This window comes from Pelophylax lessonae (genome assembly GCF_965119305.1).
Source record: "Pelophylax lessonae genome assembly, chromosome: 3".
NCBI classification, from domain to species: domain Eukaryota; kingdom Metazoa; phylum Chordata; class Amphibia; order Anura; family Ranidae; genus Pelophylax; species Pelophylax lessonae.
Genome location: NC_138770.1, coordinates 520,325,522 through 520,342,293, shown reverse-complemented (window position 1 = coordinate 520,342,293; position 16,772 = coordinate 520,325,522). Strand labels below are relative to the sequence as shown.

Here is a 16,772-nt window from a genome sequence, read left to right as displayed (position 1 = left end):
GGATTCCAGGACAGCCGTCAGTGCATGGATGGATGGTTGGGACCCGGAGGGCCCGCAGCCTCAGAGAGGGGGATCAGGTGGGGAAACCTGCTCCAAAGATTCCATGAGTCACCACAAAAAGTGTAAAACACTGCTAAGGGACAACCCTCACTGCGCTTGCAGCACCACCCGGTCACCAGGCACAAAGCACCAAGCGATCCTCAGCAGGGAGAGAGAGGACCCCATCAGACTCACCACCCGCAGAAACAGGCACCTGCAGCCACCAGGGGAATCTGCACTACATGTGAGGCGATCAGGAAGTAAAATTATTCAGGAGTCAGCACCAGAGGATAAGGAGCTCCCACTGCCGAAATCGCCACCCACGGGGCTCCACTGTCATAGCCACCACCATTTCCAATGGCAAACCACAACAAAATGGCCATCAGACTAGAAAAACATGGCCACCGTGAATAGAAACACAGGCTACAACAAAATGGCAGCACCACGAGGCTAACAGGGATCTAGGAGGGAGACCAGGCCTCAAGGACAGATCCAGGCAGGACGGGGACCAGGCACAACTCCCCCCCTCCACACAATCGATCATCCAGGCCCCGGCGGCACATCCCCCATCGCAAGTTAGCGCCCTGACCCCATCCCAGGAACAGTGGCCAGACCACCCAAATAGCCCCAGCGTTGAGGGGGTGGCAGGATGAGGGACTTTACAAGAGGGGGTGCCTGCAGGAAGAAGGGGAACCTGAGGGTCCGACCGTCCCAAGGAGGGGCTCACGTCCGTTCCAAAACCCTCCAGGGTGAGAGGTGGGGACAGCTACGCACCATACCAGGAACCAGGTGGGCACCGCTCCAGACAGAACCCCTATATCGAAATGGGGGGCTGTCAGCCAGGAGGAACGCTGTGACTCGGTTCGAGATCCGGTCATATGTTACCTTGCGAGGAGTTTAACTCGCAGGCCAGCCCCCATCCAGTGGGGCTATGTCGGGGCCGACCAAGCGCAGAGCAGAGGTCTGCACGCGCACGCTGGCCAGACTGGGGTGACCACTGAATCTAGATTATCCAGCTCGTCTCCCAGTCTGGCAGTTGATTGCAGATCTCATAGGAAAAAACACAAGATAGAAAAAAATTTCTATCTAAAAAAGAGGGAGTATACCCCTCTGACCATGGGTGTAGCCAGAATTCTTTTGTGCCTAGTGTCCTACTCCTGTAGGGGGCAGTATAACCCAATGATTAAGAATATCAGGAGCTGTGTCAGTCAATGAAAGAAAAAGGAAAACATTTTGTATTTAAAAGAAAAAAAATGAAATCACCCCCTCGTGCTTACACGCAAATGCGAATGCATACATTACTCCCACACGCATATGTAAAACGGTGATCATACCACACATGTGAGTTGTCATGAGAGAACAATAATTCTAGCAACAGACCTCCTGTGAATCTCTAAACTGGTAAACTGTAAAGGCGTTTAAAGTTTTGCTTATAGAGAATTTTAAGTACCTTAGTTTGCCACCATTCCACTGGTGGACGTAATTTTAAAGCGTGACATGTTCAGTATCTATTTAAGTGGCGTAACAGCTTTTATATTTTTATGAAACAATTATATATTATATAGTGTGAGTGCAATAAAAGTAGTGTATTTTAGTTATTTTATAGCAAAAAAAAAAAAAAAGGTAGATTTTTACATGTAGGTGAATCAGAATTAGCCCAGATGCGAAGTGGTTAAAATAAAGCTGCATTACTATTTTTCTCTTCATAAAACAGACTTACCATTAGAATAGGGAGTTTCACAAAGTGTAAGAAAATCCACAATTCGATAATCCATTTCTAAGACAGCTGTGCTTTTTCCATGCATGACGGTTAGACAGGGTCTTCTTCCAACTGTGTCATAAGACAGGCCACCTGATAGGATAATAAAGGGATCCCTGAAAAAAGACAGATATAATGGTTAAAACAATTTGTGCCAACATACAAAGTTTTATACTCTCTCTCCTATATATATATCTATATATATCAAGTTTACTGTTAAGGAAACCATTCATCAACATTTAATGTTTTCTAGATGTTAGTGACTGACAAACTACACCCCATTTTGAATGTAGAAACATTGTAATTGCATGAGATTATGCCTGATTTGAACTGCCCATTGAAACTCCTTCAGTTTTATGGAAACAAGGTTTAAACTGGAATAAGGCTTGAAGCAGCCTTAGCATTCAATAAATGAAATACATCTTCCTCCTGGACTGGATAAATCATGGAATACCTTTCACCACCTGTTCACCCTGGGACGTACAGTAAAATGCAGGGTTTTACCTATGCGGGCAGTTGTAAATTGAAGGCCTGGAAAGTGGCAGTAAGATGCAAGTTTTTTCTTCCCATTTTTCTCTATTGACATTTCAAGATATTTAAATAGTTTCTTCACACCACAATATGCATTTTCTACACTTCTTGGGACTAGGAAGCTCAGTTTAAGAATGGGCCACATCATTTTTTGTTATGTTGCAGTATTTGGTGTTGATCCAATAAATGAAAAACCCTGAAGAATGTCAAAATAAAAAATAGGTAAAGCCCAAACCCTTATTATTTTCCAGTACAATGAGGCAGGTTTATATTCCCTGTGAAGGTTTATTGCAGTATTTATCCTTATTAAGCATTTAAAATCTAAAGGAAAAGTTTTCAGGGGCACAGACAGCAATAAGCACCTGCCAAAAGTTCTAACTCTTTTCAACTATATAACACTATAAAAAAATGTTTTTTGGCTGGGGGTGGGGCACCCCACTGTCCATCGGCGTCATGTAGGGTTGTCTGGTGTGTGACAGTAGCCTTGCCTCGCACCACCGTGACAACTACCTCTCTTTTTCCATCCACGCCTTTGACGGTCTGACTCCACCCACTTCCAGTCCTATGATCGGATGTGTGAGGGCGGATTTCCGTCTATAATTGGCGGTTTAATTACATGGCGTTGGCGTGGACTTCACCTGCACCTTGGGGCACCCAGCCAGGACGCCATTGGCTCTCTTTACACATGTTCTATTTAATCTACACTCTTTGGGCACTCCTTATGGATCAGTTTATCTATCCCAACGTATTTTCCCATTATACAGATTCTATAACTGACCCATACTCAATATTCCTCATGTATATATTTTTAGATCTTCTCTGATCCAAATGTGCCTCACTGTCACCTTCAGGAATGTCACTCTGGAGATCCACTTTTTGCTTTGACTGTGGTTCCACCATTCGCTTTGCGCCGGGTGACCGTCTGCGCCTCAGGCCCGGGGGAGACCATGCCTGTGATGCCTTCACTTTCCCCTCCCAGTTTGGGTTTCTTTTCTCTCTAGACAAATTGACCTTTGAGATAATTAAGGTAAAGATTTCTGTACAGACTCTCAATTTGATATTTTTTCAATCTTTTTTGATGTTCTGGTGCAACAATGTATAAATCCCTTTCCCCCTTTTTTTAGATACATTATATGTATCCAATGCTCCTGATGAATGGATGGAGGTCCAAGAAACGCGTCAAGCCTACATACAACTCAAATATGTTATTTTAATCGATTCAACCAGACTATGCATTTTTGACAAAGACTGTATATTGGGATACTTTCATCTCCAGAGATCCTATTTTAGATCCTGTAACCATGTACCTACGTTTTCTATATGAATTGTATATTTTACTGTATGCTTTTTTTGGATTTGTCTATATTTATATAAATGTTTATCAAAGGTATGGTATCTATATGTGTTTCCAATCATGAACACATTTTTTTCTCTATATTTGCCTCATTTAAAGTCCCATTTTGGTTCTCTTTTACTGTTAAGGAAACCATTCATCAACATTTAATGTTTTCCAGATGTTAGTGACTGACAAGCTACACCCATTTTGAAATTAGAAACATTGTAATTGCATGAGATTATGCCTGATTTGAACTGCCCATTGAAACTCCTTCAGTTTTATGGAAACAAGGTTTAAATGGAATAAGGCTTGAAGCAGCCTAGCATTCAATAAAGGAAATATCTCTTCCTCCTGGACTGGATAAATCATGGAGTACCTTTCACCACCTGTTCACCCTGGGACGTACAGTAAAATGCAGGGTTTTACCTATGCGGGCAGTTGTGAATAGAAGGCCTGGAAAGAGGCAGTAAGATGCAAGTTTTTTTTCCCCCATTTTTCTCTATTGACATTTGTAGATATTTAAATAGTTTCTTCACACCACAGTATGCATTTTTCTGCACTTCTTGGGACTAGGAAGCTCAGTTTAAGAATGGGCCACATCATTTTTTGTTATGTTGCAGTATTTGGTGTTGATCCAATAAATGAAAAACCCTGAAAAAGGTCAAAATAAAAAATAGGTAAAGCCCAAACCCTTATTTTCCAGTACAATGAGGCAGGTTTATATTCCCTGTGAAGGTTTTTGCAGTATTTGTCCTTATTAAGCATTTAAAATCCAAAGGAAAAGTCTTCAGGGGCACAGACCGCAATAAGCACCTGACAAAAGTTCTAACTCTTCTCAACTATATAACACTATAAAAAAATGTTTTTTTTGCTTAGGTTGGGCTTCAGTAAAGATTGTATGGTCAAGTAAAATTTTGATTGACTGGCCGGCTGCCTATGACATGCACTGTAATACGACTTCAAAAGGTTTATGGCTTCATGCAGATAACATTTCCCTTAACAAGATTTCTTAGAAATAACCATTGCTAATTATACAGCATATTTCTTTAGAAACCTCTAAAAAGGAATCCAAGAAAATAAACACAAAAATGACAAACATATGGACCAAAGAACAATCTCAAATTATAGTTTAGGTTTCTAATAAAATTCCAATAGAATACAATCTTATACAGGCAAATGTTTAATCTTAAAATCAGAAAACTAAACAGACAGAAAACAATTTTGCGGTAAAAATAAAAGTATATTATTCTACATCATACATATATTTGATATGTGCCAATAGACAAACAATGAACATCTTTCCCTAAGAGCTAATATATATTAGCAAATTAAACTGAGCAAGTACAATGTGGCTGACTGCCTAAGTACTGTGCTAAATAAAGAAATAATGCACGCATCAACTTTAAGCCTTAAAGTCATTTAACATCCTGCCAAGATTAAGGAACATAATCAGCATTAAACCAAAGAACCTTAAAACACATTACTAATTCAGCCTGCTGTGTTCAGGTGTAAACGGGAGTCTCTAAAGGAACACATCCCATTTTCTGTGCAGCAAGCAGTAAGCAATACAGCAGAAAGCATAAACGTGAAAATTCTGCACTTTTACTGATAAAATGAATAAAATGGTGAATCAAAAATATGTGAATAAAAAACAAGCAGCTCACACAAACCTATAGAAAAAGTTCAAAAAGATAATGTAAAAAAACGTATAGCGATAAATAGGAATGAATATCAAAGAACATTCTTAAATACATGTGCACATAAATCCAAAAACATTTTTTAAAGTGAGAAGTCCATATGAAAAGTCTATGAATAGGAGAAAATCCAAAACTTTATAGAAGAACCATAAGTCCCAGCATGCAGGTGGAGACAGCACTCCTCTCACGGCAGAGAAAACAAATAGAAGCTCCCAGTGAAGCAAAGAGACAAATGGCTTCTTACCAGATGAAACTGATGGGTTTAACCCCTTTATGCGCATTTGGTTTTTCCATTAGTTTGGAAGCCAACATCATCTGGTAAGAAGCCATTTGTCTCTTTGCTTCACTGGGGGCTTCTATTTGTTTACTCTGCTGTGAGAGGAGCACCGTCTCCACCTGCATGCGGAGACTTGTGGTTCTTTTATACAGCACAAAGTTTTTTTTTACCATTGGATTTTCTCCTATTCATGAACTTTTCATATTGACTTCTCACTTTAAAAAAGGTTTCTGGATTTATGTGCACATGTATTTAAGAAATTTTCTTTGATATCCATTACTATTTAGCACTACATGTTTTTTACATTACCTTAGGCTTACCTTTTCAAATTAATTCTACTAAAAAAAAAACAAGCACATAAAAAAAAGACAATGCATTTTAGATAAGTAAAATCCCAAAATCAAGTGGTTTCCAGTTATTACATTTAGCAATGCAAGCAGCCTGATGTTCTGAAGCTGGCCAAAACAAAATAAGGTCTTCAATAGCGGATTCAAACTACTTTACATATAATCGTTTAGTATAGGAGCAATAATGCAGGTTTAAATAAAAAGCACAGACATCAGCATAGGTCTGCACTGGTTTCGTTTTCAAGTGAACAGGCATGCGCCGCAAATGCCCCACAAATGCATGCAATGCATGGCAAAAATTAGGTTAAAACAGGTGGTGAGGTGGCAGTGGTAACAGGTTTAGATACACATCCAAATCTAGCCCAAGGGTAGTTTAGTAGCTCATTAGACAATTCGAAGATGTAGTATAAATTAGTAACAAGGGGTCATCCTGTGTAATTATCCTGAGAGGAGAAAAAAAAAAATCACAGAATCCAGTTTTCATAATCAGAGCATCTGCTTCTCCAAAGTGAAAAAAATCCAGTTTGTCCCGCAAAATCACAAGGCCTCAAACTAGGTATATGCAATATTACTTCTAAAATAAAGTAACATCCTAACTTTCCTGTTAGTAATGATGCTGTAACTGGGATAACAAGTGCTAGCGAGGTTGAAGGTTTTTCTCAGTGCACAGTGTGTGACATGTATACAAATGGAGCAACAGCTCCAGATTGAATACTGTTGAGAAAAATATGAGCAGGTTACCCTTCTGGAGGGTCTTATTAGAGATCTGGAGGAGCAAATTGCAACAACTGAGTAGAACATAAAATGGTGGACAATGTTTAAAAAAATTCCTACGCCTTGTCTTAATAAAAAAAAAAAAACTGGAAAACATGCATTTTTGGTTGCAGGTTGCAATGGCGTGGTAGCTGCAGCTGTTGGCAATCATGCAATTCAATTTAGTACATAAGAGCACAGATGTGCCACCAGCTTGTAGCACCATTCAGACCTTAAAGCCCAACTTCAGGATAAAAGTAGCCACTGTCCCTCTACACCCTATCTGATTGCTAGGTTAGGAAGAAAAACTATTTTTACTTGCCTTGGTGGTGGTCATGTGACTATCCAGCACCAGGCCATTAGCTACATACGGCATGCAGTGTTCCGGCGGTAGGGCGGGGAATTCCTGTGTTGTTCCTGGTGTGGAATTGGGTCGGGATGGTTGCTGCTCAGCCATTCATGGGAAACATTCTATTTTGGGGATGACCACAGGGCTTCCTCTGAGGTGCAGATTGTGACCTCGTCCACCAGCCCTCTCCATCTCAGCCATTCAGAGGGGGTCTTGTGTTATCCATAGGGTACAGGGTTTCCTGTGGATGGCTGGGCAGCGACTGGCCTTGCTCGGTTTTGTTCTGGGAGCGATGCGGGAATTCCCTGCCCTGCTGCTGCAACAGTGAAGAAGTTGTTGGACCCATTTGCATTCTGTTTCATTTTACTTTAGAGTAGCAGAGAGGAGGAATTGGGAAACTTAATTCTTATAGTAAATAGAGCAATCTGTATGGTCCTGTTTAGCACTGCCTTGCTGCGTGACAGAAATAGTGTCCCCCATGGTTTCTAATAATTATTTTTACGTACAATTTCTAGTGTTGAGGTCTATTCTGATAGTGGATAACTTAATGTCCATTCAGTGATCCAAATAAAACGAAGTGCTGCTCTAAGCTGACAGTGATTTCCCTGCCAGTTGCAGTGAAGGTAGCTCCATTCAGAGGTGTAAACATTATCAAAGAGAAGAAAAGGCGCTGCTTCCCAACCCAGTGCATTAGTATGTAGATGAATGTGGCCTTATCCTATGCTGCTTAAGCCACGCCCCGACATGTTTTGCCTTGGTCAGAGTGTGCCCAGTAAGTGGTAATATCCATTCATACCCCCAGAACTAGCATATAGTATGCTAGTGTGTAGAGGAATTGGTGATCTGTTCATTCCACTGTATAATCCTTATACCGCTAAGTAAATACAATTGAGAAATGAGGATTTAGAATCCATCTGAAATTTTCCTTATTCAGTAATGTTTTTAACTTTAGAGGGGTAAACATGGCACCTTTCCATAAGATAGGCCTGTCAACAAATAAATCACCGGGACCGGATGGCTTGCACCCGGGGGTTCTTAAAGAGCTCAGCCAGGTGATTGCCAGACCATTATTCATGATTTTTAAGGATAGTTTACAGATGGGTATGGTGCCAGCTGATTGGAAAAAAGCCAACATGGTACCAATATTTAAAAAAGGGCCGAGATATATCCCGGGTAACTATAGGCCGGTCAGCCTAACATCAGTAGTCTGCAAGATTTTGGAGGGGATGTTAAGGGACCATATACAAGACTTTAGTAATTAAAATGGTATTATTAGTAGTAATCAGCATGGATTCATGAAAAAATGTTCTTGCCAAACCAATCTATTAACCTTCTATGATGAAGGGAGCTACCACCTAGATAAAGGTAAGCCTGTGGATGTGGTATATCTGGACTTTGCAAAGTCCTTTGACACCGTTCCCCCACAAACGCTTACTGTTCAAACTAAGGAAGGTAGGTATGGACCATAAGGTGAGTACCTGGATAGAGAACTGGCTCCAGGGGAGAGTGCAAAGGGTGGTGATTAATGGGGAGTACTCGGATTGGGCAGGTGTGGAAAGTGGGGTCCCCCAGGGTTCTGTCCTGGGACCAACCCTGTTTAATTTATTCATAAATGATCTAGAGGAGGGGATATCTAGTACAATCTCAGTATTTGCAGATGATACTAAACTAAGTATGCCAAGATCTTCTATGCAGGATGTGGAAACCTTACAAGCGGACCTGAACAAAATAATGGGGTGGGCAACTACATGGCAGATGAGGTTTAATGTTGAAAAATGTAAAGTAATGCACTTGGGTGCCAGAAACCAAGCTAATCACTAGGGGGGACCTCTGGGTGAATCTAAGATGGAAAAGGACCTGAGGGTACTGGTAGACAACAGGCTTGGCAGTGGCATGCAATGCCAAGCTGCTGCAAGCAAAGCCAACAGAATACTGGGATGTATAAAAAAAGTGGATTCACTCCAGAAATAAAGAGATTATTCTCCCTCTCTACAAGACTCTGGTCTGGCCACATCTGGAGTATGCTGTCCAGTTCTGGGCACCGGTCCTCAGGAAGGATGTGCTGGAACTGGAAAGAGTCCAGAGAAGGGCAACAAAAATAATTAGGGGAATGGAGGACATCAGCTATGAGGAAAGACTACAAGCACTGAACCTATTCTCTCTGGAGAAGAGACGATTAAGGGGGGATATGATATCAATGTACAAATACTGTACAGCCACCATCCTCAATGGCTAAAAAATGGCATCCCCACAGGCCAATTTTTGCGAATCAAGCGCAACTGCACAAACAAAGAGGACTATCTTAAGGAAAGTAAGGACCTTTACCAAAGATTCAGGGAGAGGGGTTATTCACATCGCCAACTAAGAAAAGTCAAACAAAAAGCCAATAGACGAGCAAGGGATGACTTACTCACTCGTAAAACAACCACTAACAAAGATGCGATAGGAACCACACGTATTATCACCCAATACGGTAGTCAATGGGAACAAGTTCATGAGATCCTTCAACGACACTGGGGCATTCTATGCAATACACCAACACTACAAGACATAGTTAGCCCCTACCCAAACATGGTAGCTAGACGAGCCAGGAACCTAGGCGACATACTCACGAAGTCGGAATTCACAAAAGATACCAACAGCACATGGCTTACGGAATACCCCAGAAGCCGAGGGATGTTCGCATGCGGACGATGCCAGATCTGTCCATATGTGGATAGAACAGATACCTTCCACAATGCCACGGGTGAAAAAGAATTCAAGATACAAAACCTAATCAACTGTTCCACCACTAAAACGATATATATGATCACCTGCCCATGTAAAAAGAATTATATAGGAAAGACGAAATGACAGTTAAAAGTGCGCATTGGTGAGCACATGCGTGAAATAAAAAGAGAAAAACCCAGATAAGCCTCTAGGCTAGCTAGACATTACACTGAATACCATGCTGGCAAATTGGAAGGAACCAAAATCAAAAGGTATCTACGAGTTGAAAATATCCCCCAGACGAGGCGATTTTAATCGCATATTACTACAAAAAGAGAAATGGTGGATTTTTAACCTGAATAGCCTAATTCCTTTAGGCTTAAACACTGAGATGAACCTCCAAATTTTTCTTGAACAATAATACTGAAATTCCTAGCTATTTATACCATATCCCTTTAGTAGACATCCTGATACTCATCCCCCTTACCAGGCCACGACACTTACTCCTTAACAAGATAGCATTGACATGCATTATTTGACATTTGCCCCTCCAGAGTTTACTCCATGGTTAGCTACAATCAATTTGATTGGACCATACACACGCAACTAACCTAGGCCCCTAGGCCCCCACACACCATGACACGACCACCGACCTATATTTCTGTATGAGCCAAATTTATTAAGCGGTCTTAATGACCTCTATAGACATCTATTTACAGTGGTCGATGCCTCTTACACACATATAGTACCGAAAACAAAAAGACCAGAAAAGGGCGCACCGACCTAGCGCATTATCCTCAATATAGGCTTTATTAGTTGAAATAAGAAATGGCTACTCACAAACGTAGGTCAAAGTCAATCACATCAAACTCATGCATTTGAGTATCAGAAGTAGTCCATACAGATGTCCATAGTCTCATTAGGATGACAGCTGACGCGTTTCAAGGCATAAGCCTCTTCCTCAGAGCCACCTACGTTTGTGAGTAGCCATTTCTTATTTCAACTAATAAAGCCTATATTGAGGATAATGCGCTAGGTCGGTGCGCCCTTTTCTTGTCTTTTTGTTTTCAGTACTGTTGGACTGCCCCAGTCCTTTAGGGCAGTGGTCCTCAACCCTGGCCTACAGGGCCCACTAACAGGCCAGATTTGCAAGATAACTGAAATGCCTGAGCCATCCGAGACGCCATTTATAGAGTCCAGTCGGAAAAGCAGTTGGGGAAGCCTTGTTACTCTGAGCGCAGGAGAAAGGTGGTTCATTCACCATTTTTTTGGGACACATATAGTACCCCCTTTATAGATTAGGAACAGTACCTATGTGACTGTGGGCCATGTCCCCTTTGTTGTCTTGCTGTCATGTTGTCATGGTTTTCATGTTGTATTTTCACATCCCTTCTTTCTATCATCCTATGCTGACCCACATGTTTCTCAGCACATCTCTTCTTTTCCATGATAATGACCCCCTACCACATTAACCACTTAAGCCCCGGAAGATTTTACCCCCTTCCTGACCAGGGTTTTTTTTGCGATTTTTTACTGCTTGACTTTAACGGACAATTGCGCGGTCGTGCGACGCTGTACCTAAACAAATTTCACGTCCTTTTTTGCCCACAAACAGAGCTTTCTTTTGGTGGTATTTGATCACCTGTGCGATTTTTTGATCAAGCGCTATAAACAAAAAAATAGCGTAATTTTTGCAAAAATAACAATATTTTTCACTTTTTTTTATATGAAATCCCCCCCCCCAAAAAATGTAAAAATCTAAATTTTTTAACATTTTCGGCCAAATTGTTTTATGCTACCTATGTTTGGTAAAAAAAAAAAAAAATAAAAAAAAAAATCTCAAAAAGCATATTTTGATTGGTTTGCGCAAAAGTTATCGCGTTTACTAACAAAGGGAAAGATTTTTGTCATTTTTGGTGTTTTTTTTTAACGAGTAATGGCGGCGATCTGCAATTTTTTTTGCGGTACTGCGGCATTGCGGCGGACAGATCGGACCCTTGACTGACATTTTTGACACTTTTGGGGGTACCAGTGACATTACTGCAGTAATCAGTGCTATATATATGCACTGTTACTGCAAAAACAACACTGGCAGGGAAGGGGTTAACTGTATTGGACAGGGAGGGGTTAAGTGTGTCCTAGGGGCGTGTTTCTAACTGTAGTGGGACATGGCTGTTGGTGTAAAAACAAAGATCAACGGTTCTACATAGTAGAACCGTCTGATCTTCATTTTTACACAGGGGAGAATGACAGGCGGCTTGTTTACATAAGCCGCTCTGCCTTTCTCCCGCTGTACCGACGATCGGCGAGTGACCGGCGGACATCGGGACACTCCTCCCTGAACGAGCCGAGGCGGGCGCGCGCTCGCCCGCTATTGGCTCCAATTCCAGTGACAGGCGAGTGACGTAGATCTACGTCACTCTGCCTGGCCGGGGCTGACTGCCGCAGTAAATATACTGTGCGCAGTCGGCAACCGGTTAAGGATGTCTCCTGTATCATCTTGCTGCTGCTACATGAGGAATCCATCTAATGTCCTTTTTAAATGCCAAGAATGCTTTTACCCCCACCTGCTAAATCATCCAGACATGCCCCAAGCATTTATTGAAAAAAACACTGCAGAAACTTCCCCACCCACTTGATCACTTGAGTTCGTGCAGCTGTGAAGACTACTTATAAGGGACCAGCTGACGACCTCATGAAGGTGCAGACGAAGCTACGCCACGCCCAGCGAAACTAGTTGACGTCATCAGCCCGGCCGTACACACACTACACTCCTGTAGTGGATGGCTGATGCGAGGGAAGGGAGCGCACGGCTATCACAGACCGAGACAGCCGAGTCAGGAGGACGCCGACCATAAGAAAGGGAAGGAGAGCGGCAGAGAGCAGCAGCTCAGTAAGCAGACAAGCACAGGACATCCGACAGGACAGGTACTTTTTGCGGGGCGAAGACACAGCCAGAACTTACAGGTACATACACTGAGTATAAGCTATACTGTCAGCAGGACCATTGTACCTTACAAAGTCCCCCAGAAACCCTGGCATCATACCAGTGCAATTGCATACACACCAGCCACTCAGCTGCTTACTGTCGCCGCGATGCATGCATACACCCTCTAGGCATTCCCCACATACCAGGACACTCAACTGCTATACAGCCCAGCCCTGGTAGGCAATGCAGAGGAATATGCAAAAGGATTAACTATCCCCCCAGCATATCCTCCATCCGGATCGAACTCCTCTCCAATTAACCCGTCTTACCGGATCAGCTCCTCTGCACCATACACTGAGTGATATCGCTCCCCCCGTCGCACCCGAGCTTCCACGAGGAACTTATCAGGCCATACACAATTATGTGAGAGGAACAAGCTCAATATTGAGACACTCCATGTGAACTTCCCACATCCCCTATTTTTCACCCTAAGTCTTTTTTTTGCACCGTTCGGTTTTTGTATTTTTGTTACATGTTGTATGTCTTGTTTTCTGTCTATCATTCCACACAATATTATCATAATAAATTGACCTATTATCACATCATTTATGTGTTACCTTGTGCATCATTCACATTCCATATAACCAACTTTTTTTCTGCGACCTATGCAGAACACTTTTCCTATGTATGCTATTTTGGTTTATACGGTGAATACAAAACAAAACTTACTGAATACACTTAGGTGTATACACAGACACAGGTATTTTATCCTAGGTCCACACCAACCCCAACAACCACAATTTTTGACAAACATACTGGCGACCCTAGCATAAGGAACACACTATTCAGAGAAAGGGAATACAATAAGACACGTGGCCACTCACTAAAACTAGAGGAAAGGTGGTTTAACCTTAAAGTATGTAGGGGGTTCTTTACTGTCAGAGCAGTAAGGATGTGGAATTCTCTTCCGCAAACAGTCGTATCAGCAGGGAGCATCGATAGTTTCAAAAAAACTATTAGATGGGCACCTTAAAGACCACAACATACAGGGGTATACAATGTACGGTTAACAGCAAACACACACACACACACACACACACACACACACACACATGATAGGTTGAACTGGATGGACTGATGTCTTTTTTCAACCTAACTATGTAAAACCTTAAAGGGCGTGTTCTGTTCACTGAGCAGATTGTAAATGGGGCTGATGTGAAGAGTGGAGGGGTAAATCAGGATGCTCAGGAAGGAAGATGGATGAATGCAGCTAGGGGCTCACAGAAAATGAAGGCCAATCCTGTGGAGTACCAAAACAAATTTACCAAGTTGGGTGAAGATGTGGAGATTGCAATCTCAGAGGTTGCAACCCTAGATGTCACTGCTATCCCTAACAGCCAGGAGAGCAGCTCATCTAGTAGGGGTGGTGAGAGTAATGCAGGAAGGCATAGACAGTTTGTGGTAATAAGAAATTCAAACATCTGAAAACATCCCGGTGTCTGCATATGCTTGATTTCCAAACGACATATCAGTCTATTCACTGCATTGTTTAAAAGAACCCCTGAAGACTACTCCCTTTTGGGTTCCAATGCTTCCCTGATGGCTGGAGAGCTCTGTTCTCACCTTCCACACAGAATGTGTATCTGTTTGTAGAATTCCTTATCTAGATATTGTTTTTGAAAGGAGAATACATTACATTTTTGTGTATTTTATCATATTATTTGCTTCTATTGGTGCCTCCAAAACCCTTCCCATAATTCTGTCTCTGTCTTGTTCCCGGGATGTGGCACCAATAATATTGGGCAGTTTAGGCATTTGATAAATTTGATCTTTGGGGTGTATTTTTTGTTCACCCTTCACTTAAAGATTGACCACAAGTTCTCAATGGGATTAAGGTCTAGGGAGGTCTCTGGCCATGGACCCAAAATTTTGATGTTTTGTTTCCCAAGCTACTTAGTTATCATTGTTGCCTTATGGCAAGATGCTCCATCATGCTGGAAAAGGCACCGATAGCAGTGCTCACCTTTTTTTCTCTGGACAAGGTTTTTTTCTGGATGCTCTAAACAATGGGAAAGGGGATTCATCAGGGAAAATGACTCCCTCAGTCCTCAGCAGTTCAATCCCTGTACCTTTTACAGAATATCAGTTTGTCCCTGATGTTTTTCCTGGAGAGAGGTGACTTCTTTGCTGTCGTTCTTGACACTAGTCCATCCTCCAAAAGTCTTCCCCTCACTGTGCATGGAGATGCACTCACACCTGCCTGCTGCCATTCCTAAACAAGCTCTGCACTGGTGCCAAGATCCCACAGCTAAATCAACTGTAGGAGACGGTCCTGGCGCTTACTGGTCTTGGTCTGGCCTTTCTTGGGCACCCTGAAGCATTCTTCACAACAATTGAACCTCTCTCCTTGAAGTTCTTGATGATCTGATAAATGGTTAATTTAGATGCAATCTTAGGAGCAGCAATATCCTTGCCTGTAAAACCCTTTTTGTGCAAAGCAATGATGACTGAACATGTTTCCTTGCAGGTAACCATGATTAACAGAGGAAGAACAATGATTTCAAGCACCATCCCCCTTATAAAGCTTCCAGTTTATTCTAACTCAGTCGGCATTACAGAGCGATAGCTAGCCTTGTCCTTGTCAACACTGACACTTGTGTTAACAAGAGAATCACTGACAGTGGAATATTTATTTTTGGGGATTAATTTCATTTTTTATGGCAAAGAGGGACTTTGCAATTGATTGCAATTTGTCTGATCACTCTTCATAACATTCGAGTATATGAAAATTGCCTTCATAAAAACTGAGGCAGCAGAGATTGGGAAAATGAATATTTGTGTCATTCACAGTTGTTAACCAACCCCAATTGGTTACTGGAGACCTAGAGAAGGAAAATATATTAAATACCTTCTTCAGCTCTCTGCATACAAAAGAAAACTGGAAATCTTAAGTCCTTAATGGGGGCAGTATTCACAGTCCCAAATGATCCATAATGGCTCAAAATAACATGGTTCAGAAAAATGTAGATGAAATACAGGTAAATAAAGTACCTGAGCCAGTTGGCTTACATCCAAGGGTTTTCAAAGAGCTGAGCTGTGTTATGTCCATGGGGTTTTCAAAGAGCTGGGCTGTGTTAAATCTAAGCCATTGTTTGTAATTTTTTGAATCTCTTTAATGACTGGCATGGTACCACTCGATAGGGGAAAGGTCAATGTGGTGCCTATATTTAAAGAGGGATCAAAGTTTTTACTAACTACAGACCTATTAGCTTAACTTTTATAGTCTGGAACATACTGGAGAGTTTATTGAAACACAAGAGTTTTTGCTGAAGAAAATATTTTAACCACTTGCCTACTGGGCACTTATACCCCCTTCCTATCCAGGCCAATTTTCAGCTTTCAGTGCTCTCACGCTTTGAATGACAATTGCGCGGTCATGCTACACTGTACCCATATGAAATTTTTATCATTTTTTTTCACACAAATAGAGCTTTCTTTTGGTGGTATTTAATCACCTCTGGCTTTTTTATTTCTTACAAAAAAAAAAAAGACAGAATATTTTGAAAAAAAAAAAAAGTTTTTCTTATTTTCTGTGAGTAAATTTTGAAAATAAATAAAATTTTCTCCTTCACTGATGTGCGCTGATGAGGCGGCACTGATGGGCACTGATAGGCTGCACTTATGGGCACTGATGAGGTGGCACTTATGGGCACTGATGAGGTGGCACTTATGGGCACTGATGAGGTGGCACTTATGGGCACTGATGAGGTGGCACTGATGAGGAGGTACTAATATGCCGCACTGATGAGCACTGATAGGCGGCACTGATGCACACTGATAGGCGGCACTGATAGGTGGCACTGCTGGGCACTGAGAGGCGGCACTGACGGGCGGCACTGATGGGCACTGATGGATACTGACGGGTGGCACTGATCAGCACTGATGGGCAGCACCATCAGTGCCCACAATCAGTGTCCATAGTGCTGCTAGTCAGTGCCCATCAGTGCCTAGATGAGCAGGCACTGATGGGCACTGACTGGCAGCAC

The 16,772-nt window shown here is 42.0% G+C and overlaps 1 protein-coding gene across 3 annotated transcripts in view; it reads right to left on the bottom strand.

Annotated features, from left to right (window-relative positions):
* Positions 1 to 16,772, bottom strand: part of STXBP5 (syntaxin binding protein 5) — a 925,152-nt gene that overhangs the window by 244,236 nt on the left and 664,144 nt on the right. For all 3 annotated transcript variants that reach the window (XM_082250146.1, XM_082250147.1, XM_082250148.1), the window contains exon 10: positions 1,760 to 1,914. In XM_082250146.1, coding sequence (XP_082106272.1) covers positions 1,760 to 1,914 — 155 coding nt within the window. The remainder of the gene's footprint in view (positions 1 to 1,759; positions 1,915 to 16,772) is intronic.